The sequence below is a fragment of the Ziziphus jujuba genome, chromosome 1 (assembly GCF_031755915.1).
Source record: "Ziziphus jujuba cultivar Dongzao chromosome 1, ASM3175591v1".
In the NCBI taxonomy this organism is placed as follows: domain Eukaryota; kingdom Viridiplantae; phylum Streptophyta; class Magnoliopsida; order Rosales; family Rhamnaceae; genus Ziziphus; species Ziziphus jujuba.
In genome coordinates, this window is record NC_083379.1 from 38,852,144 (window position 1) to 38,872,785 (window position 20,642).

At 32.2% G+C, this 20,642-nt stretch overlaps 2 protein-coding genes across 5 annotated transcripts; both read left to right on the forward strand.

Moving 5' to 3' along the window:
* The first annotated feature begins 1,344 nt into the window (after positions 1 to 1,344).
* On the forward strand, positions 1,345 to 10,673 carry LOC107432594 (1,4-alpha-glucan-branching enzyme 3, chloroplastic/amyloplastic). Of its 4 annotated transcripts, none has more exons than XM_016043782.4 (21): positions 1,346 to 1,699; positions 1,985 to 2,056; positions 2,404 to 2,468; positions 2,576 to 3,253; positions 3,609 to 3,781; positions 3,890 to 3,979; positions 4,696 to 4,771; positions 5,336 to 5,443; positions 6,073 to 6,163; positions 6,398 to 6,499; positions 7,011 to 7,113; positions 7,474 to 7,611; positions 7,736 to 7,807; positions 7,927 to 8,031; positions 8,231 to 8,308; positions 8,380 to 8,490; positions 8,714 to 8,794; positions 9,262 to 9,366; positions 9,637 to 9,722; positions 9,881 to 9,935; positions 10,123 to 10,673. In XM_016043782.4, the coding sequence occupies exons 1-21, from the start codon at positions 1,428 to 1,430 to the stop codon at positions 10,153 to 10,155; spliced, it is 2,694 nt and encodes an 897-aa protein (XP_015899268.2). In that variant the 5' UTR covers positions 1,346 to 1,427; the 3' UTR covers positions 10,156 to 10,673. The 4 variants fall into 4 exon arrangements, with proteins under 4 accessions (XP_060667891.1, XP_015899268.2, XP_048319147.2 ...); XM_048463190.2 differs by having other exon boundaries at positions 1,561 to 1,699; positions 1,971 to 2,072; XM_025067762.3 differs by having other exon boundaries at positions 1,561 to 1,699; positions 1,971 to 2,056.
* A 1,070-nt stretch (positions 10,674 to 11,743) lies between these two features.
* On the forward strand, positions 11,744 to 16,640 carry LOC107432817 (uncharacterized). Its single transcript, XM_016044018.4, has 9 exons — positions 11,744 to 12,055; positions 13,111 to 13,182; positions 13,969 to 14,058; positions 14,348 to 14,390; positions 14,553 to 14,659; positions 15,227 to 15,322; positions 15,691 to 15,881; positions 16,013 to 16,082; positions 16,258 to 16,640. The coding sequence occupies exons 1-9, from the start codon at positions 11,984 to 11,986 to the stop codon at positions 16,363 to 16,365; spliced, it is 849 nt and encodes a 282-aa protein (XP_015899504.1). The 5' UTR covers positions 11,744 to 11,983; the 3' UTR covers positions 16,366 to 16,640.
* The last annotated feature ends 4,002 nt before the right edge of the window (positions 16,641 to 20,642 follow it).

The window sequence follows — 20,642 nt, forward strand, 5'->3', positions numbered from 1 at the left end:
AGATTTGTGACCAGCAAGAACTTTAAGAAGATGTTCTATTTCATTTTATTTTTGGTTATATAAAACGTGGCATGATTTCATTGGTTAATGCAAGCTAAAATATTAAGGTTCACCATATCTAGGGGGTGCAAGTTAGGGTGTATTCAATTTACAGTTTAATAGATTTAAAATGAGTTATAGTTTTTGAAGAATTTGATGGATTGATATGAAATTTTATAGATTCTATCAAAAATTTATAAAAATCCAATGAAATTCTTTAAATAAAGGTTGGATTTCATATTTATAATTTTTTTTCAAATCTATTAAAATCTATATTTTTTTTAAAATTAACGACTTTTGAATACTTATAGATTTTAAATTTTTTTACAAAATCCTAATTAAATATTTTAAATCATTAAACTTGTATATAATTCTTAAAATCTGAATCGAAACTTCTAAATATTTTTAAAATTTTTTAAATTCCAAATTGAATACACATTTAAAAGTTAAAGTCCCATTTAGGAAGTGTCAAAATTGAGTGGAAATTTGATTTTCGGAATTTAATTTTTTTAGAATTAATTTTTCTCCTGATATATTTAGTGAGTAATAGAAAGTTGTGATTTGTAAGTAATTAAATTTAATATTGTATAATAAATTAAAAGTAAATATATATTTTAAAAAAAATTAAAATTATTTTTTTCTGGGTTCTTAAAATGATACCTTTATAGGTGGAAATAACTTTTCCACATATCTTTTTACATTGGTGGAAATCTGATTTCTAAAATCTATATTTTTCTATCTCACAGTAAAAATCTAAACAAAAAAAATTATCATTTTTCTAAAAAAATTAATATCTGTTTAGCAGAGTTTTTTTTGTATCAAAAGCTTTACTTGAAAATTAAAAGCTCTTTTAATAAAAAATAAAAGTGTTTGACAAAATTTAACAAGCACTTGTTGATAAAAAAATAATTTTTTAAACTGTTTTAGAAAAGTCCAAATTTCATATTTTTTTAAATTTTTTTTTAGAAATTTATATGGAAACTTAATGAGTATCTAACATAGCTATTTTAGCTTATATACAAATTCATTGAGTAATTAATATAATTTTTTTAGTTACAACCAAATACTTATTAACTTTTTCATAATAATTTTTTTTAAAAAAATTTATTATATAAAATTTTATAAACTAAAATTTTATTTTTATCTGGTATACCAAACGGATCTTAAATTTTCACTTACTTTACAATCATCAAGTACAGCGCAAAAGTCAAAACTCGTCCAGATATTTAACTCGGTCGCTTTTAAACTCAGGTGAGTTGCTAACCGAGTGGTGTCTAGTTCTCCCGCGTCAACTCAAAAACCTCTTATCCCAAAAACCCTGCACCCTTTATCACCCTTACTCTCTCTCTCTCTCTCTCTCTGCAACAGCAAATACTGTTTTCTTTTCCATGAATTCGCTTTCGTTCCAACCTAAAGTCTCTCTGCATCCAAATAACTCTTTTTTCCTCTTCCAACCCCGAAATATACCTCGGAGAATAACTTTTCCTAGGAAAATCAAGGTGGTTTGCTCAGCCACAGAGCGACCAAAGCAACAAAAACAACAACAACAATCAAAGAGGAAGAAAAATGTTAAGGACGGCGAGAAAGGGATTGACCCAGTTGGTTTCCTCACCAAAAATGGCATTTCCCACAAACAGTTCGCTCAGTTCCTCCGTGAAAGGTATACAAAGGTGTTCCTCACCCTGGGTTGGTTGGTCAATGGGTAACCGTTGGAAACAGAAAATAATTTGTAATTTTTTAGACACGACAAACTTCAATTCAGCGGCTAGTTTTAAAAATTCAAAGATAAAGAGCAAAGTTTTAAATTCTGGGTTGTTCATATATTTTCACTCAAGTTTCTTAAACCCCAGTTAGCTGTTGCAAGCTTAATATTCTGCATTGCTTTTTTGGCTTTTTAAGGGATTGACTATGTGACTTACATGTTGTTATAGTTCCATTTTTGCAGACATAAATCGCTGAAGGATCTCATAGATGAAATTTTCAATCGCCATATTAATCTTCAGGAGATGTCTTCTGGGTCAGTTCTAAATAATGCAAGTTTCCTTCTTTATTTTTTAGCGTTTAATTTTTCTTTTCAACTTTGTTGTCTTTTTATTCAATCTTTAGTACCACTTCATTAGGTAGGACTCGCTTTTGAATCGGAAAGATCATTTTATTAGGTGAAAATTATTGATATTTATGTGATTAAATAATGATGTCAAAGACGCACAGCGTGTTTGTGGGATTTTGTTGTTAACTTTTTTATTTATGATTGTCACAGCCCTTCCTGTTACCTCGTAAGTTAAAAGAAAATTAATATGCTTACCTCCATTACTGCGAGATTCTGTTAATTTGTGTGTTTCTTCTTGTTGTTTTATTCCCTAGATTTGAGATATTGGGTATGCATCGCCACCCAGAGCATCGAGTGGATTATATGGAATGGGCTCCAGGTTTGACATTTTTCTAATTCTATATACTTGCGGTTAGCATGATTCTCATTTGTTGATTATATTAACTTTTATTTGTTCATTGTATATACTTCTGGTATGCATCACAGGGGCTCGCTATTGTGCACTGGTTGGTGACTTTAATGGGTGGTTGCCGACAGAAAATTGTGCTAGAGAGGGTCATCTCGGTCATGATGATTATGGTTATTGGTTTATCATACTTGAAGATAAATTGAGGGAGGGTGAGAAACCAGATGAACTCTATTTTCAGCAGTATAACTATGTGGATGACTATGATAAAGGAGACAGCGGTGTTAGCATTGATGAGATCTTCAAGAAAGCAAATGATGAGTATTGGGAACCTGGCGAGGACCGTTTTGTTAAAAATCGTTTCGAAGTGCCAGCAAAGTTATATGAGCAAATATTTGGCCCTAATGGACCTCAAACATTGGAAGAGTTGGAAGACATACCAGATGCAGAAACAAGATACAAAGCATGGAAAGAACAGCATAAGGATGATCCACCTAGTAACTTACCTTCTTATGATGTAATTGACAATGGGAAGGAGTATGACATTTATAATGTTGTGATTGATCCTGTATCGCAAGAGAAGTTTCGAGCAAAGAAGCCTCCATTGGCATACTGGTTTGAGACACGTAAAGGAAGGAAGGCATGGCTGAAAAAGTATGCTCCTGCTATTCCTCATGGAAGCAAATACAGGGTTTATTTCAACACTCCTAGTGGGCCACTGGAACGTCTTCCTGCTTGGGCTACTTATGTTCAGCCTGGTGAGTTTGTGTGTATACTGGAAGTCCTTTGCTCCTCCATCGTTATATGTTTGTTTAGTACCCTTATATGGAATTTCTTGCCTATATAGAGCCAGTGCAATACTATGCATAATTAGTGGCCTATATGCATACTCTGGCTGCTTTTTGTATAGTAGTTTCTTTAGGAGTATACATGCATACTCACATTTTTCTTCCTGTTCCCCTTTTTTTTTTTTTTTTTTGGTGGGGGAGGTGTTTTACAATAATATGTATATATATATATATATATTTTTTTTTTTCTCCTTTTCCAGTGTAACGTAACTACCATTGGCATGCTATTTTGTTACTTCCTCTGAATTCTTTTGATAACATTCAGATGCAGATGGAAATCAGGCTTTTGCAATCCACTGGGAACCACCCCCAGAAGAAGCATACAAATGGAAAAACTCACGACCAAGTGTGCCACAGTCACTGCGTATATATGAATGCCATGTTGGAATAAGTGGATCAGAACCAAAAATATCTTCTTTCAATGATTTTATAGAGAAGGCAACCCCTTGATTGCTGCTGTATTGATTTATATAATTACCATGATATGGTATTAAACTTTTTAGTTTTAATAAAATTTTCAAATTTTCTCTGTTGCTTTAATTTCAGGTCCTTCCTCATGTAAAGGAATCTGGATACAATGCAATCCAGTTGATTGGAGCTGTTGAGCACAAAGATTATTTCACTGTTGGTTATAGAGTGAGTCAAACGTTCTTTTTACTTTTCATTTGGTAAATTCTTTCTTGCATTAGATATTTACATAAAACTGAATTTTTAAGATTTCTAAAGATTCTTAAGCTGCATATAATCATATTCACTGTTATCAGGAAGAAAAGGTGTTTTTTCCACCGATTCTTTAGATGCCTTTATGTAGACGACTGTGGGCACAATCTTAATGAAAGTCATGAAAAAACAAAGAAAAAATAATAATATCAAAATCAAATCAAATCAAATATAATAATGAAGTTTTTTTACTATAAAAAGATAATGAAGTTATGACAAAAATTGAAATAAAAAAAAAATTAAAATTGAAGAGATGAGTCGTATTGAAATTTGATTTTTATAATTCATTGTTATTGATGTTACAAGCACAGTATTATCATATATTCTTTATGACAAAAATTGAAATAAAAAAAATTAAAATTGTAAGAGATGAGTCGTATTGAAATTTGATTTTTATAATTTATTGTTATTGATGTTACAAGCACAGTATTATCATACATTCTTTCTTACTGATAAATAATGCTGCAAATATAGGTATACATTTTCTAGGTACCTATTTCATATGTCCTGTTTATTTTAATTAGAGCTTGAGTGATTTGACTCAATTTTAATTTTCTTATTCAAATGCAAATAGCTCCATTTTATTCTAAAGATCGAATCAATGTGATCAAACATCTTTGTTAAAAGTGCAGGTTACCAATCTGTTTGCTGTTAGCAGCCGATATGGCACTCCTGAGGATTTCAAGCGGTTGGTTGATGAAGCTCATGGTTATTTTTCTTGGTCCAATGCTGTTGCAATTTATTTATTTATTTATTTATTTTTCGTTTTTTCCCCTTATGAACCCTTAAGATTCTTATGCCTCAGAAGTAGCTGATTGACTTGCTTAGCTTATGTAAATTATGGAAGAGCTATGTCACTTGCTAAAAAATCCTCTTTTAATTGCCTCTCTCATATTAAGTTTGTCATCTGGTAATGACAATAAGTATTTTTAAGTGCTGGTTTATAGAATCTATGGATTCAATTCTTATTGTTCACAGATATCAGTCAAATAATGTATTGGAGAAGACATCAATAAATCTATAAATTTTTATACTCTTGTCAGCAACCACAAATAAAATTGATTGGTGATAGTTGGTATAAGTCCCAGTTGATAATGACTGTTTGAAGCCCATAAAGCTCACTGGAAACATCCATGATATATCCTATTTCTCAACTATTTTTTGCATAAATAGTATGTTTGTATGTATTTATGCATAAAGTATGTTTCTGCTGTTATTTGTTATTAGGTCAATAAGTTTCTAGACCATTCACTATCTTTGCTTATTCTGCAGGACTTGGACTTCTTGTCTTCTTAGACATTGTTCATTCCTATTCAGCTGCTGATGAGATGGTTGGACTGTCAATGTTTGATGGATCAAATGATTGCTACTTTCACACTGGTATCTGTTCAAACTACTGTTGCCTCACTTTCGACTGAAAATTTGCTTACTTGAAAATTGGATCTTGCTGCAAGTTTCCAGATGTTATATCCTTTTAATTGAATCACCATAATACAGCCAGTCTTTGTTGTTTACTTAGATAGCAGAGTTATAATCTTTATCTATTTTGCTTGGTAACTTGAATTGAATTCTTTTGACATGCCTTTCTGTTGTTTTTGCTATGTGGAAGTTCAAGAGATTTTAAAAAAAAGTGTCAATCCATTGAGGATTAGGTGTAAGCTCTAGGATTGAGTTGGATGCAAACAAGCCTAAAATTTCATTTCTAAATGCTAATATAATGATATAATTGTTTGATGTTCACTTCCCATCAATCTGAGTTCTTGAAGTGATGGAAAGTTAAAACTGGCTTTGTCTGAGCAACATGCCTTGTGGGCTTTGCATCTTCAAATGAACTTTAAAAATCAGTCACCAGAGATATTGTCCTATACAAATGGAAACTTCTTTGTTTTCATTGGTTTCTGCACCTTCCATGACTTTTGCTCAATCACTTTTTCTATTGTCCAAAAACTATCTTGTTCCATTACTCATACATGATCTTGTTACTTATTCAATTTTCTCTTCTTGAATAGGTAAGCGAGGACACCATAAAGACTGGGGTACCAGAATGTTCAAATATGGTGATCATGATGTCTTGCACTTCCTTCTATCAAATCTGAACTGGTAATTTGAAGCATATAAGTCATCATTATTATTATTTTTTAAAATTTTATCAATAAAATCTTTGGCACTAGTGAAATTGCTTGGCTAGCAAGTCAATTTCTTTTATACCTTATGCAGTGTTCTGATATCTTCTTTTATCAACTGTCAGTTGGTTTTTTGAAGTCAATACTGTTTTGTCTCAGTATGTCATCTTTAAGTGAAAAATGTTGGTGTTTATGATGAGTTTTTGAGCAGGTGGGTTGTGGAGTATCAAATTGATGGTTTCCAGTTCCATTCACTCTCATCGATGATATATACTCACAATGGTTTTGCTTCCTTCACTGGTGACTTGGACGAGTAAGGCATCCTTTGAAATTACAATAATTTCCTACATGTAGTAATGTACACTGTTTATGAAAACTGTAAGATTTCCTTTGGCTCAGCAAGAGCATTTAAAAATTCCCAAAATATGGTTTGTTAATTTTTGTTTGCTTCTTCAAATCTACTTTTATATGCTTGTTCAAGCTCTAGTTTTACCCACTCACCCACCAAAATCCATTTTCTTATTTATTTATCTTTATTGGTATGCTTTGCGCATGATAAAATCTAAATCAATTTTCACTAATGCATGGGACAATTAATTCTTCAAAATAGAATCACAACATGGGTTTAATTGCTTATTTAAAGTTAATCATTTTTAAAATGAACTACTGAGTCAGGCCTCTGAAATATTAACTAGATCAAATTTTCTATTATCTAAAACTACTTCTTAAATCTATATTTATCAATTTGATCGGACTCATCTTTTTGCACCATATCTCATTGTTATGCAAGCATGTTCTTCATGAATCTTAGTCCTGTTTTGTAGGTACTGCAATCAATATGTTGACAAGGATGCACTATTATATCTCATTTTAGCAAATGAGATACTGCATACTCTCCATCCAAATATAATAACAATTGCTGAAGATGTAAGCAGTAATAACGTCTAATTTATCAAAAATGTTATTGCATATACGATTCTTTTCATATTATACATGTGTCATTGTACTAACCAGTATACGGTGCCATACCAAATTCCCAGCTTAGCTGGGTCTATACATAGATCGAGCCTGGTTGAAATCATCAAATGTAATGATTTGTTTTGAGAAAAGAAAAATAAATGTTGTTGATTGTAAATATGGTACAGATATAAATGGATAATTGGAAGATTTATCTATTTCTCAAGGATTCCAACTTTATGTAGTATTCTTGTGTCATTTTACAAAGTTTTTTTTTTTAATTTTTTTTTAATTTTTTTTATTATTGTTTGATGTTGAATTGATTTTCAGGCAACATTTTATCCTGGTCTATGTGAATCTACTTCTCAAGGTGGATTGGGATTTGATTATTACGTCAATCTTTCAGTGTCAGAGATGTGGTTATCTTTTCTTGAGAATGTTCCTGACCACGAATGGAGCATGAATAAGGTTATATTATGTGATTGTATGAATCATCTCAGTGTTAAAAGGGATAATTCTCCTTCCCTGTTAACTGACTTGTATATTCTTCCATTCTCTGGTTAACGGTCGATCATTTTAAATTTATTTTCAGATTGTAAGCACCTTAATGGGCAACAAACAAAATGCCAACAAGATGCTTGCGTATGCCGAAAATCATAACCAGGTAGTATTCACATTTAATCCCTTGTTTGACGTCAAAGGCTCTCTTTATTTTAAGTTTATAATAATAAATCACTAGTATTTTGATTTGTTATCAACTCCTGTTACAACCTTGCATGGCAGTCAATATCTGGAGGGCGCTCATTTGCAGAAATATTGTTTGGCAAAGTCTTGGAGGATTCTGGTGGTTCAAATGAATTATTGCTTCGAGGGTGTTCCTTACACAAAGTATGCCTTGTCCTTACTACTGAAAATTAATGTTCTGAATTACAGATGTTTTACATTGCTTATATAACAACACTACACTGGCATCTGCATGCACGTAGGGGATTCTGGTGGATAGAACAAAATATAATGTTTTAAGCTGTTAATTTCCTTCTTTGTTTGCCTTTATTTTTACCTTATATATTGTTGGATATTGAGCCAGATGATCAGATTAATTACATTTACAATTTGCGGTGGTGCTTACCTTAATTTCATGGGCAACGAATTTGGCCATCCAAAGGTTAGCTTATTTTCCCTTGGATATCCATGAAAAATTTTGGTTGAGCAGCTAATTAACTTCTCATGTGCCAGAGGGTTGAATTCCCAATGTCAAGCAACAATTTCTCATTCTCGCTAGCTAATCGTCGGTGGGATCTTATAGCAAATGAAGGAGTGCATTGTGATTTATTTTTCTTTGATAAGGTGCACCATTTATTTTTTTTTGGATTTTGTATTAATTATTATTCCCACATAACTACAGTTTCTTTGATATGCAACTGACGCTCTTGAATTTACACTAATATGTTCAACCTGATGTTGCCACATCTTTTAATTTTCTTACAAGGATCAGATAGTCTTTTATTCATTCAACAAAACATATAAACTTTAATGTTGCTTAACCTAATCATAATTTCTTCCTTCTTAGGACTTAATGAAGTTGGATGAAAAAGAAAGAGTACTATCTAGAGTGTTACCCAGCATTCACCATGTGAATGACACTACCATGGTATGACAACTCTCATTTTCGGTGAATTACTTAGTTTCTACCTGCCTCCAGCATATATATTCACCAAAATTAATTAATTCACATTCTTTTCTCCTTTTAACAAGTTAATTAGAACCTAATTTAGAGACTTTATATTGCCAAATTGGAGTTGAAGATGTACTACTCTACAAACTTCATGGAATCTCAATATGAATTTCTGTGCAAGCCCTCCAAGTTTTTACTTTCTCTCCGTTATATTTTTCACTGCCTATGTGAACTTTCAAAACGCTAGTTCCATGCTGAACTTTCTACATAAAACATCCATACATAAATAACTTTCTACATAAAACATCCATACATAAATATATTTACATGCATATCATAGTCATGTATCCAAAATTTGCATGCTCTAGTTATGCTTTCATTGGACAAGCCATGTAAGTTGTTACGAACTTCTAATTGTTTAACGACTAAAATATTCTTTACAGGTAATAGCTTACATGAGAGGTCCACTTCTCTTTGTATTTAACTTTCATCCAACAGATTCTTATGAAGGATATAGAGTAGGCGTAGATGAAGCTGGAGAATATCAAGTATGTTGTGGCAAGCGAAAAGTCATTAGTTTCTTCTCCTTTTTTGTCAGATGGAACTTCTGAATCTTATTTCTTAGTTTTTATTTATTTATTTATTTTTTATTTTTTATTATTATTTTTTTCATGATGGTTCATGGCCATGAATATGCAGATGCTTGTCAAACCAGGGGACTAGTTTCATATATGTTGTTGATGACATTTAGCATCTGTTTCTATATGAAAAACTTATGCCATATATTGAACTGATATCTTTGTTTTTTGTGGCCAAAGCTTATACTCAACTCTGATGAAATAAAGTATGGAGGGCAAGGGCTGATAGAGGATAACCAATATCTCCGGAGAACTATTAGCAGAAGGTTAATATTGATGTTGTTGAATCCTTCTCTACCGTCCCAGCATTTTTTTTTTTTTTTTTTCGCAACATATAAATTCTGTGCCATATGCCTGTCCATTTTGGAGTCGTGTTATGTTGGTTTTTTTGGTATGTCCTGATTTGATGGTTGTGTCTTTGCAGGGTTGATGGTCTTCGAAACTGCTTAGAAGTGCCTCTGCCTAGTAGGACTGCCCAGGTTGGTTGTTTTTTTTTTTTTTCTGGCCCACTCCTTGAGTTTTATATTTAAATATTGAATATCAAAACTCCAATTCAACACACTTCATTCTGTTCAAATACCTGCCATATCTTATGCACAAATGTAATTTCTGAAAGTAGATCACATTTTCATAAACCTGTGTATAATGTGGCAAGTTCTTTTGCAGGTTTATAAATTAACTCGTATTTTAAGAATATGAGCAACGTTAAGGTCTTGAAAGTAAAATGCAGAGCAGTGTTCCAAGATTGAAAGATTAAACCATCTATGCATTTCAACTTCCTAGCATGACATTAATGGATTAGGAATGTGAATAAACCTACAACAGGACAAACTCTATGCAGAAGAGTTCATTTAGAACATTCTGACCGGAGGTTTATGACTAATGGCATGCCTTATCCCAGTGGTTTTCGGCTTCTTGGGAAATTTCTCTCTGTTTTGCTCATTTATAGGAATGCTTTTTTTTCTATGTAGAAGGAGATAACTTGTAATGAGAAAGAGCATTGAAGGAGATGTAAGAATACAAAGACTGTCTTTCCTTTAGATATTTGTTCTTCTTTTATTTCTTTTTCTTTGGGAAAAGAAGAGGCAAAATTTTGGTTGGTTGAGTTGGGTTGGGAGGAGTGGCTCAACAGCTCAACCCCTGAATTTGAAGGTTGCCTGTAAGTATACAATACTTCCATTATTAAAATTGGAATAGGAACAAAAAAAAAAAAAAAATGTTGTAATCTGTTGGAGTACCTCATTTTTGTATTCATTCTAGTATCTTATCTGTTGGTCTTAATAAATTATTTGTATTGGACAACCATGAGATCAATTTGATGGTTTACATTGTAAAAGTTGAAAATGTTTTTGTAATGTACTTTAAAATAGAAACTATATATTTTTTTATTTTGATTAAAATCTGATCTCTGATAAAAAAGGATAAATGAAAATTAATGGAGTGGCAACAAAAATAATAAGAGGTGCCTATATAAAATAAAAAATGGATGTTTGAAGATGAAGATATTAATTTCTCATGGAATTCTTCAAAAAATCAAAATTCTAGAGGAAAATTTATTTTTATTCTGCATATTTTTTATATTAGTGTTTTTATTTACCTAAATCCAAATTGATACTATAATTGAGAAGTTCTAAGACATCTTTAAATTTTAAGCTATTACAATCTGTTATGCAAAAGCTAATGAACTTGATGGCTTAATTTATGAAAAGAAAAAAAATAATAATTAACGAAAGGAGTTAAATTTCATTTAATAACTAAACATCAATTAAATTCAACTTTATTTTTTTGACCAAAAAACCATTATAAATGCCAATGCTCATAATCCTGGAATCAGTGCCTGACCCTATTAATATTAATTATAATAAATCATTGCCTATGTAATAAAAAAAATCACTGCCCTAATAAATTTTCAGTTTTATTTCTTTTGAAAAAAATGGATCGTATTAATTTCCTAATAACAATTTTTTCGAAAATTAATAACAATATAATTTGAAGCCTGATAAATTATCCTCCAAAAAAAAATAAAAAAAAAATAAAAGCGTTTATCTTTAAATAATAATAATAACAATAATTAAAGTGGTCCCAGGGTCTTTATACTATGTGGTCGGAAGATCGAAAGCCCATAGGCGGCTGCCGGGAGTTCTTCAACAATAACACACGACCTACGGCGCGTGCTTATTACAGACATCGTACGACATAAGTGTCATGCGGAAATGAACCGTGAACGCGCATGCGAAACACGTGGCGGTCAAGTCTGTCTGAAGCCCCAACCAATCCAACACGTCAAAAATTGAATCTTTGCGAGTCTTTTCTCTCTCCTACGTAGAAATAGAAGACGAGGGAAAGTGAGAGAAACCATAGAAGAAGAAGGTGGTTTTTTTTATTTTTTATTTTTTGCGATCACTTGGGCAAGTCTTCTTCCAAATCATAAACTCTATATATGAACGAAACGCAGCGTTTCGAGGTCTGAATCCTTAGAACTCCCACTTCTGACGGAACTCGGGTTTACGAAGGACTCACCTGGAACATGGCAGAACACTTGGTTCTGGAGCTCAGTAACCCTGATCTTCGAGAAAATGCCCTTCTTGAACTATCTAAGGTAATTTTTTTTTTTTTTATTTAGTTCCATATGATGATATATATATATATATATTTTTTTTTGTTCTTATTTGGACTGGGTTTTTTTTCAAGTTAGGGTTTTCCATTTGTGTTTTTAATTGGGACTATTGGGTTTTGATAGTATAGTTAAAGAGCCAATTTTGGGGTTTTGGAAGTAATTATGGATGCATTTTATGTTTCATCATGGTTACAGCATTGTGTGAGTGGGTGGGCAGGTTTGGGTGCTTCAGTTTCGGATTGTTTTAATTCTAAACAATCCAATTCTTTGCTATGAGTTGAGTATTCAGGTTTTAGTTAAACTTGGAATAAAAATTTTTATTTTTTATTTTTTAATTTAAAAGTTTTATTAATGAGATTAATATTTCTGTGCTATGAAATACTATATCATGGGTTTGAAGGCAATAGGGAAAGTTAATTTTTAATATAAATATAAACTTCAAAAAATTAAATCAAATTAAATAGCTAATGTATGAATATTCCAACAAACTTATGGTTGGTTTAATTTGATCTCGTTTGATTTTTTTTTTTTTTTTTTTTTTTTTTGACCTTTAACCAGTAGTCAAATTAATCCATATCGGTGTCTGAGATTGAACTGGTCGAAGTTAATTGGTTTATTCAGTTTGGTTCATCCCTAGGAGGAGAATCACAGCAGAGTGAGTTGGGCAAAATTGTTTAGGTCCATTAGTATTCTTCCTGAGCAGGCGACTGTGATTGCCATATTCTTACGTTTCTTTGCCAAGAAACTGAGGAAAAGCAATAATATTTATCATCTCTTGGAAACTTATGTGTTTTTCTAAATTCCTAAATGTTGAAACAAATCGAACACACCCTTAGCTTATTATTCTCCAAAACAAAAAAAGACTTTTGGCTGAAATTCAGCTTAATTTTCTATTTCACTTTTTATGTGATCATTGGAGTAATGCTATTTCTTGGTTATTGCTTCATTTAACTGGTTTTCATTATACCTAAAAGCTTATTATTGTTTCTGTTTTTTAACGCATTATGAGCTTGTATTTGTTTCCATTACATTTCCAGAAAAGAGAAATGTTTCAGGACTTGGCACCATTGTTGTGGAATTCGTTTGGTACTATTGCTGCACTATTGCAGGTATTCACTTCGTGGTTGCTATGTTATTGTTTAACTGTTCTTCTACATTATTTTAAATTTGTCTATATAGACGCTTAAAGCTATATTCTACTTTATTTTGTAAACCAAATTTCTAGAATTATTTTTCCTTGTTCTACTTCTGTCTGCTACGTTTATTCCTTGATTCAGTAAAACATTTCCTGAAATTATTCCACGTTTATTCTTTTGTGTTGTCCCTCACTCCATAGATTTTTTTATTCTTGTTTAACTGTTTGTCTACATTATTTTAAATGTCTATATAGACTCTTAAAGTTAAATTCTACTTGATTCTGTTAAACAATTTTCTAGAATTGTTTTCCGTGTTCTAGTTATGTCTGCTACTTCTTTTCAACTTGATTCGGTAAAACATTTCCTGAATTTATTCTCAATGTTCTTATTATCTGTACTTGATTCTGTGAAACAATTTCCAGTACCCCACTCTGTACATATTTTTTTGGTAATTTTTTTGGATCTTGCATCTTTTGTGTTGTAATTTTTAGTGTTATAAACAGGGTAGTTCTGAGGCACATGATTCAGCATGTTTTTAGAGCTTCTTTATGGATTGTCCATGTGTTGCACATGTTACATAAGTCACTGTGCCATTGATATGCTTTCCGTACCATCCATGCTTAAGAAGCATTTATGAGCAATATTCTCTGTCGATTCTTGTGCACTCTATGTATTGCTTGATTAAAAGTTAAATTATTGAAATTCAAAATTCTTATTCTAACTCTGACTTTCCCCTTTCTTTGTTTCCCTCGTTTGTAGGAGATAGTTTCCATCTATCCTGTTCTATCACCGCCTAACCTAACTTCTGCTCAATCAAATCGAGTTTGCAATGCCCTTGCTCTTCTTCAGGTTAATTTTTGTTCCAACTTTTAGACACACTTTATGTTTCTTTAGAAACTTATATTTCATAATCTAATTACTTGAAGTTTGGTCTTCGTATTTTTTAATATTGTTCATTCTGTATAAAATAAGGAGATGAGCTGTACCTGATACTACTTTCCAAATCATTTTGATAACGGTTTTCCTGTAATGTAAATATGAGAATCCTCCTGGTTGCATTAGTTTCCTCGTAGAAATCACAAGGTTTTTCAGTTCTATCCATTTTTTTTTTCCTTATTCTTTTTTGTATTTTTTGCAGTGTGTAGCCTCTCACCCTGACACAAGGATGTTGTTCCTTAATGGTAATAGTCTATGATTTTGTTTTCATGAGACAGCTTTTAGTTGTCAACAGAATTGTTTTTTGATTTACTTGTTTATGAAAAAATAATTGTTTAAGCTTTCAAAAGATGCTTATAGTTCAAATTATTTCTAGAATTTTTATGGAAACCTTTTCTCCTTTGCAGCTCATATACCGTTGTATTTGTACCCTTTCCTTAACACAACAAGCAAGTCAAGGCCATTCGAATACTTGAGGCTTACTAGCTTAGGTGTCATTGGCGCCTTGGTGAAGGTATGGTATATAGAGTGTATTCTTTATATGTATCCTAATTTTGCAAGTAAAACTTACGATTTTACGTCAGGGAGAGAGGGGGGGAAAAAAAAAAAAAAAGGCCATCTTGTGACTTGAATTATTAGAGAATTATCATTGAGGTAGAATAATATTCTTTTAGTTTTTAATCATAATTGAGTTTTTAATCATAATTGACACATGTTGAACTGTTTGTTAACTAGTAAAGTACATTAGCATAGATGTACACACCTCTGATAGCGCTTAGTTTTGCCGTGAATTTTCACTCAAAACAAGAAAATACTTTTGTATTTAAAAATATTTCTTACTCCTTTTAAACAGATTTCCTCTTATAACTTGTTAATGCTTGTTGTATTATTTTTTTGCGCATACTCCTTTATGTGCAACTGTTCCCCTTGCCCTCCCTTTCTTGCACACATGCTCCATCCACAGAGGAGACTCATGTTAGTTGTCAGCATACTCTGTAGGTTTAATCTTTTTGTTATTATTCATATAACCTTCACCAATATTTCTTAGTTCTAATTTATTGTTTTCCCCCTTTCCAATCAGGTTGATGATACTGAAGTGATTAGTTTCCTTCTCTCAACCGAAATAATCCCACTGTGTCTGCGCACCATGGAAATGGGCAGTGAATTGTCAAAAACAGTTGAGTGTCCTGGTTTTAGCTTAATAATCTCATTGCTTTTAAGAAATCATGGAAATAAAAACAATATTTTGAACATAAACGAAATTGGTAATTCAAGGTTCTTACATCAATTTCATAGAATGTTTTCGGAAAAGGTTTATATTTGATGTCCCAAAAATATTGAGTACTCTTTTCTTGTTCCTGTGCACCCTTCTAGGACACTAAGGGAGTCCTGTACAACCTTAATCAAAGAAAATAGAATGGGTGATTTTGCAATGTATATTTATCAAGATGTCTTACACGCCACAACTCAACAAGTCAAGCCTTTGGTCCGCAAAATTATTTAAGAATGGTGTATAATTGTTTGACAAAAGGTTTGTGATGCCAGGTTGCCACATTTATAGTTCAAAAAATTTTGTTGGATGATGTGGGCTTGGATTATATCTGTACTACAGCAGAGCGGTTTTTTGCAGTAGGACGAGTTTTGGGGAGCATGGTTGCAGCACTTGCTGAACAGCCATCATCCCGTCTTTTAAAACATATTATCCGGTGTTATCTTCGATTGTCAGATAACTCAAGGTTGGTTGAGCAGATTTTAGTTCTGATACCGACCCAGTTACTGTTTCCATCTCCCTCCACTTTTTTCTTGGATTTTTCATGTTCATTTTTCTGATAGATTTTTACACAAGTCTCTGTTCCTTACCTTGCAGGGCTTGCGATGCGTTAAGAAGTTGCCTTCCAGACATGTTACGAGATGCTACCTTCAGCAGTTGTCTTCGTGTAAGTATTTAGTGGTATGAGAAAGAGTAATCATCAAAATATATCATACTAATCCATGCCTTAATGCATATTTTGTCCTTGGTGTCTGCCGCTTGATGTTGCATCGTTTTAGTTTTGGATATCAATATTTTATTTTGGTCCCTTTGAATTTATGGGTTCCATCTCGTATTCTCAGGAGGATCCAACTACCAGGAGATGGCTGCAACAGTTGATTCACAACGTCGGGATGAGCCGCGGGGTTTCGGCACTTCAACCTGGGGGAGGATTTGAACATATGATATGATGTGAAGTAAAAATTGATCGTAGCAAAGCTAAAGATTATAGCATTTGCGTTGTTGATGGTTTAGTTGGTGATTTGCGCCGGGGAGGGATTCCTTAGCTAACTTAACCAATCCCAGTGCTAATTGACACACAAAAAAAAAAAAAAAAAAAAAAACGCATACTTTCCTTTTTATGTAATTATAATTACCATATAAATCTTTGTAACTTTGTTGTAACCACAAAAAATGTTTTCGTCACTTTTTAATCTTATAAGCTCTCTTCACTGTCTCACAACCATACTCTTCCAAACGTGAAGTAATTTAGCTTAATAGTTGGAATGGTGTTGCTTTTGTCACTTGGTGTATTTAACATCGTTCTATTCTAAGGGAATTCTAGTCTGTTATGAACAATATTTTAATTAAACATATTTTATAGTCGGGTGGTTGCAATTTTATCATGTATAATAAAGAAGTATTTTAACCGTTCATTTGATAAATCGAATAGTTAGGTATTTTTCTACGTTTTTTAACCGTATCCAATTTTGTAGATCGGTTTTGACCATAAAATTACATAGAGAATATAAATGTGCGGAAGTAAATAGAAGAGGCGGCAAAGCCCGCCAAGATAATTAATTAAATAAAGTAATTAAATGATTTATAGAAAATATATTGAAGGCGATAGAACCAGCTAAACAATATAAAATAAATGATTTAAAATAAATAATTGAAAATAATGAAATGCAAATGTTTACTTGATTATAAAGGAATACCACAAATTAGTATCTTAGTTGATTATAATGTATTCAATTCACTCACAAAACTAAGTACAAAGTGTTTACAAATTGAATATGAGAAGGGAGAACAAAAAGGAAGAAAATCGAAATCTGCCAAGAAAGAAATTCTCCTTAAGCTCTTACTAGCTCCTTACTACCTCCTCCCTTATTGTGGTGGAGAGGCTCCTTTATATAGGGAAAGGAAGGCTTGGTTCAATGATTGCGGTTCCTGTTGATGTTGAGATTATGTCAGTGAACAATGTTGAACAGTATCTGCTTTTCGGTGCTTTTTACTGTTCATAAACAGTTATTGAGAATAGTGATTCTCTTTATCTGCTTTTTAGGAGTGGAACACCGAAAGTAACTCTGCACTGTTAGCAATTTCGGATGTTGATTGTGACTCAACCTTCCATCATGTTGGTGAGATTAAGGGCTTCTTCATCTCCAAACTGATAGGCATCATCTTCATCTTGATCAAAATCTAAATCTTCTTCTGATTCGTGATTAGCTTTTGGATTAACAGTCCGGTGTCTCTCGAGCATCCTTTGGTATGCATCTACAAGGGCTGAATATAATGTTTTATAGTGAAATTAGGTGTAAATATTATTCCAGACATAAGAGAAACTATTGTGGATGTAAATCTTAGTATATTGATATTCTTTAGCCAAGAAGTATTTTTTAGAAATTCCTTCAAAACCAAAGTTATCTCCATAAATAGTTGATCTCCAATGTCGTAATTGTTTGGTGAAGGAGGCAGAACATCTACGGACTTCGTCATCAATTCGAAGGTGATTGTTGGCACGTTTTGATTTTTCAAAGGTAATGACATGCCGTGATGGTTCCCAACCATGAATCCATTCAGGAGAGGTTGAGGTGATATGTACAGCAACCTTCCCTTGCTTTAAAGGGCTGTAATGATGGGGTATGAAAAGGTAGGTGACACCCATTTTTAATGTTTCAGGACAGGCTTGGGCTTGGTCTATGTGGAAAGAGATAATGGTACCAATTAGGCCCCACTCGAATAGCTTTTCCCATGTGATTAGTTGTCCCTTATGTTCAAAAGTATGAAAAGATTCAGCACATAATCCAACTCGGTGGACAGTAAAGCCAATCTCATGAGGACATCCCACATGATAAAGTAGAATCGTGGCAAGATCACATTTGTCACATTTTTTGTGGGAAGGTAAAAGAGCGGCTTCAGCATATATGTACATGCCTCAGGGACAAGTGTTTGGTTTTTCTATAAAAGATATGAGCATTCTTTGGAAAAAACTATACTCCTCATAGAACTGTATCTTTTCTATTTGCCAAATTTTAGAAATAATTTCATTGGGTAGGCCAGCTTGTTATAATCATTGATTAGGATAGAAAAATATACAGACATGACACCAAGGTAAGGTGTGAGATTTGGTTTGAACTAGTGGATAATAAAGAGCACTACTGTTTTTGGAAAGAGTAGAACCTTCGTCATGTTTGGTCCTAGATGTAGTAGGGCTTTTTGTTTGTTTTGTGGCTAGACGAGTCCAATAATCTAATTCTTTTTGGAGGTGATTAGATTGGACACCTAAGACATCATTCCCATGCATTAAGATTTGAATTTGGTGTTCTAGACATTCTTTTTCATGCTTAAGTTGATTGACCTAGACTTGTAAAGGGTGATCTAAATATGGGTTTTGGAGAAGGTCAAATGGGTTCTATTGTGGGGCAACATGAGCATATTGATTATGTGGATTAACAAGAACAGTGATTGGAGGAATGTGAGGTTGTTGCATCCTATGAGTTGGTCTAGAACTAGATTGATTAAAGTAATTTCTTTGGACAAAACGAAATGTTTTAGAGAAGTCGGGATCCATTCGTACCCATGGGTGAATAAAAGCTTGTGGGCCTAATTCACGGAAGGTGACTTCTAAGGCTTCTCATAAACTATAATATCCTCTATATTGGACATTGATTTGGCCAGCAATTTCATGGGCCACTTGGGACCAAGTTTTATAAAAGCCGCGGTTTTGACTGTTGAATATGACATAATGGGAAAAATACTGACTATCAGGTTTTTGGTGAATTGATTGTAAATAAAAACAAAGGTTATCTAAGGCATTGATAAAATCAGATCTTTGATCTTCACTGTCAAAATGTGTGGCATTCCATACAGAGTTGATCAAAGCTTGTTGGAGAACATCTAATTCAAATTGTGTTGGGAAATTTCTTTCCTCAACTTCGCCACTCCAAATTGGAACGGAACTGTTGTTAATTATCATGTAACCAATGGATTGAAGCATTCTGTAATGAAAATGATTAGAGAAAATATATTTTGAAAACGTTTGAAAACATATGTATAAATAAATTTTGAATTGTTTTAAAATATGAGAAAGTAATAAGGAACTCGGAGAAAATAAGAGTGGAAGGAAATAAGAGGTAAAGGGAAAGAGACAAGGAAAAGAAGTAGAAGGAATATAATTGGCTTGGATTTGATTAATTGTTTTTGAAATTGATTGGTCTTGGAAGAGGTGAATATTAATTGATTGTTGTAAGAAATCGAATTTAACCTTTTCTCCTAAGGGATAACTGATTATTCCATCATTTTCTGTTGTGAATAAATATAACAAAGAAAGAAATGAAATTCTTAAAATTACTTGATCTGTTATGTTTCTAACAAGGACAAATGATGTTTTGAAGCAAATTTTATTATGACAAATATATGCGTGATTGATTTCGTATTGTAAATCCATTTTACTTCCCTTGGCAGAATTTAATCTTTCTTTAGCTTTTGTATAGTATTTACTAGGTATAAGGCCTTTTTGAACACAATATAAATCTGCACCTGAATCTAAAAGTGCAATTGTGGTGAATTGAAAATCTTTAATGATTATGGTGATCTTAATGTGCCATTTTCGAAGTTTGATTTTTTGAATTAAAGCTAAATAATTATCATAGGAAGATCCTTGTTCCTGTTCTTCAATTTGATTATGAATAAGTTTTTGAGGTTGTTTTTGAACAAATTGTAATTGATGTTTAATTAAGTGGTTTTCTAATTTTAATTCCTTAATTTCAGATTTAATGGTTTTTATTTCCATTTGTAAATCTTAGACAGTTATCTGTTTAAATTTTGACTTATTAAATGTTTGTAAGGCTTCTATTAAACAATTTTTTTGAGTACTTTTATTAAGTTGATTTGTTTCTTTGTAATTATCAATGATGATCTTTTTTGTATTTTTTCATGTATTCTATCCGTTCTTTGGGATTATCTAATTTGCTAAGTATATCTTCATCTTAAGTGGAATTAGTTAAGACATTAATTGATTTATTACAATAAGTATCTAGACAACAGGCATCTAAACATCCTAAAGTAATATTAGGGTTATTTGTGTTGCTAGTTGATGTTGAATGATTAGTTGATTCATCAGAACTTGATTCAATATAAATGTTATTTTCACTATATTCACTATCTGTGTTGTGAATTGCTAGGACATTGATTAAGTTTTGTTTTTGATATTTTGGAGTTTCTAATTGTTTGATTGTTTGTTTAA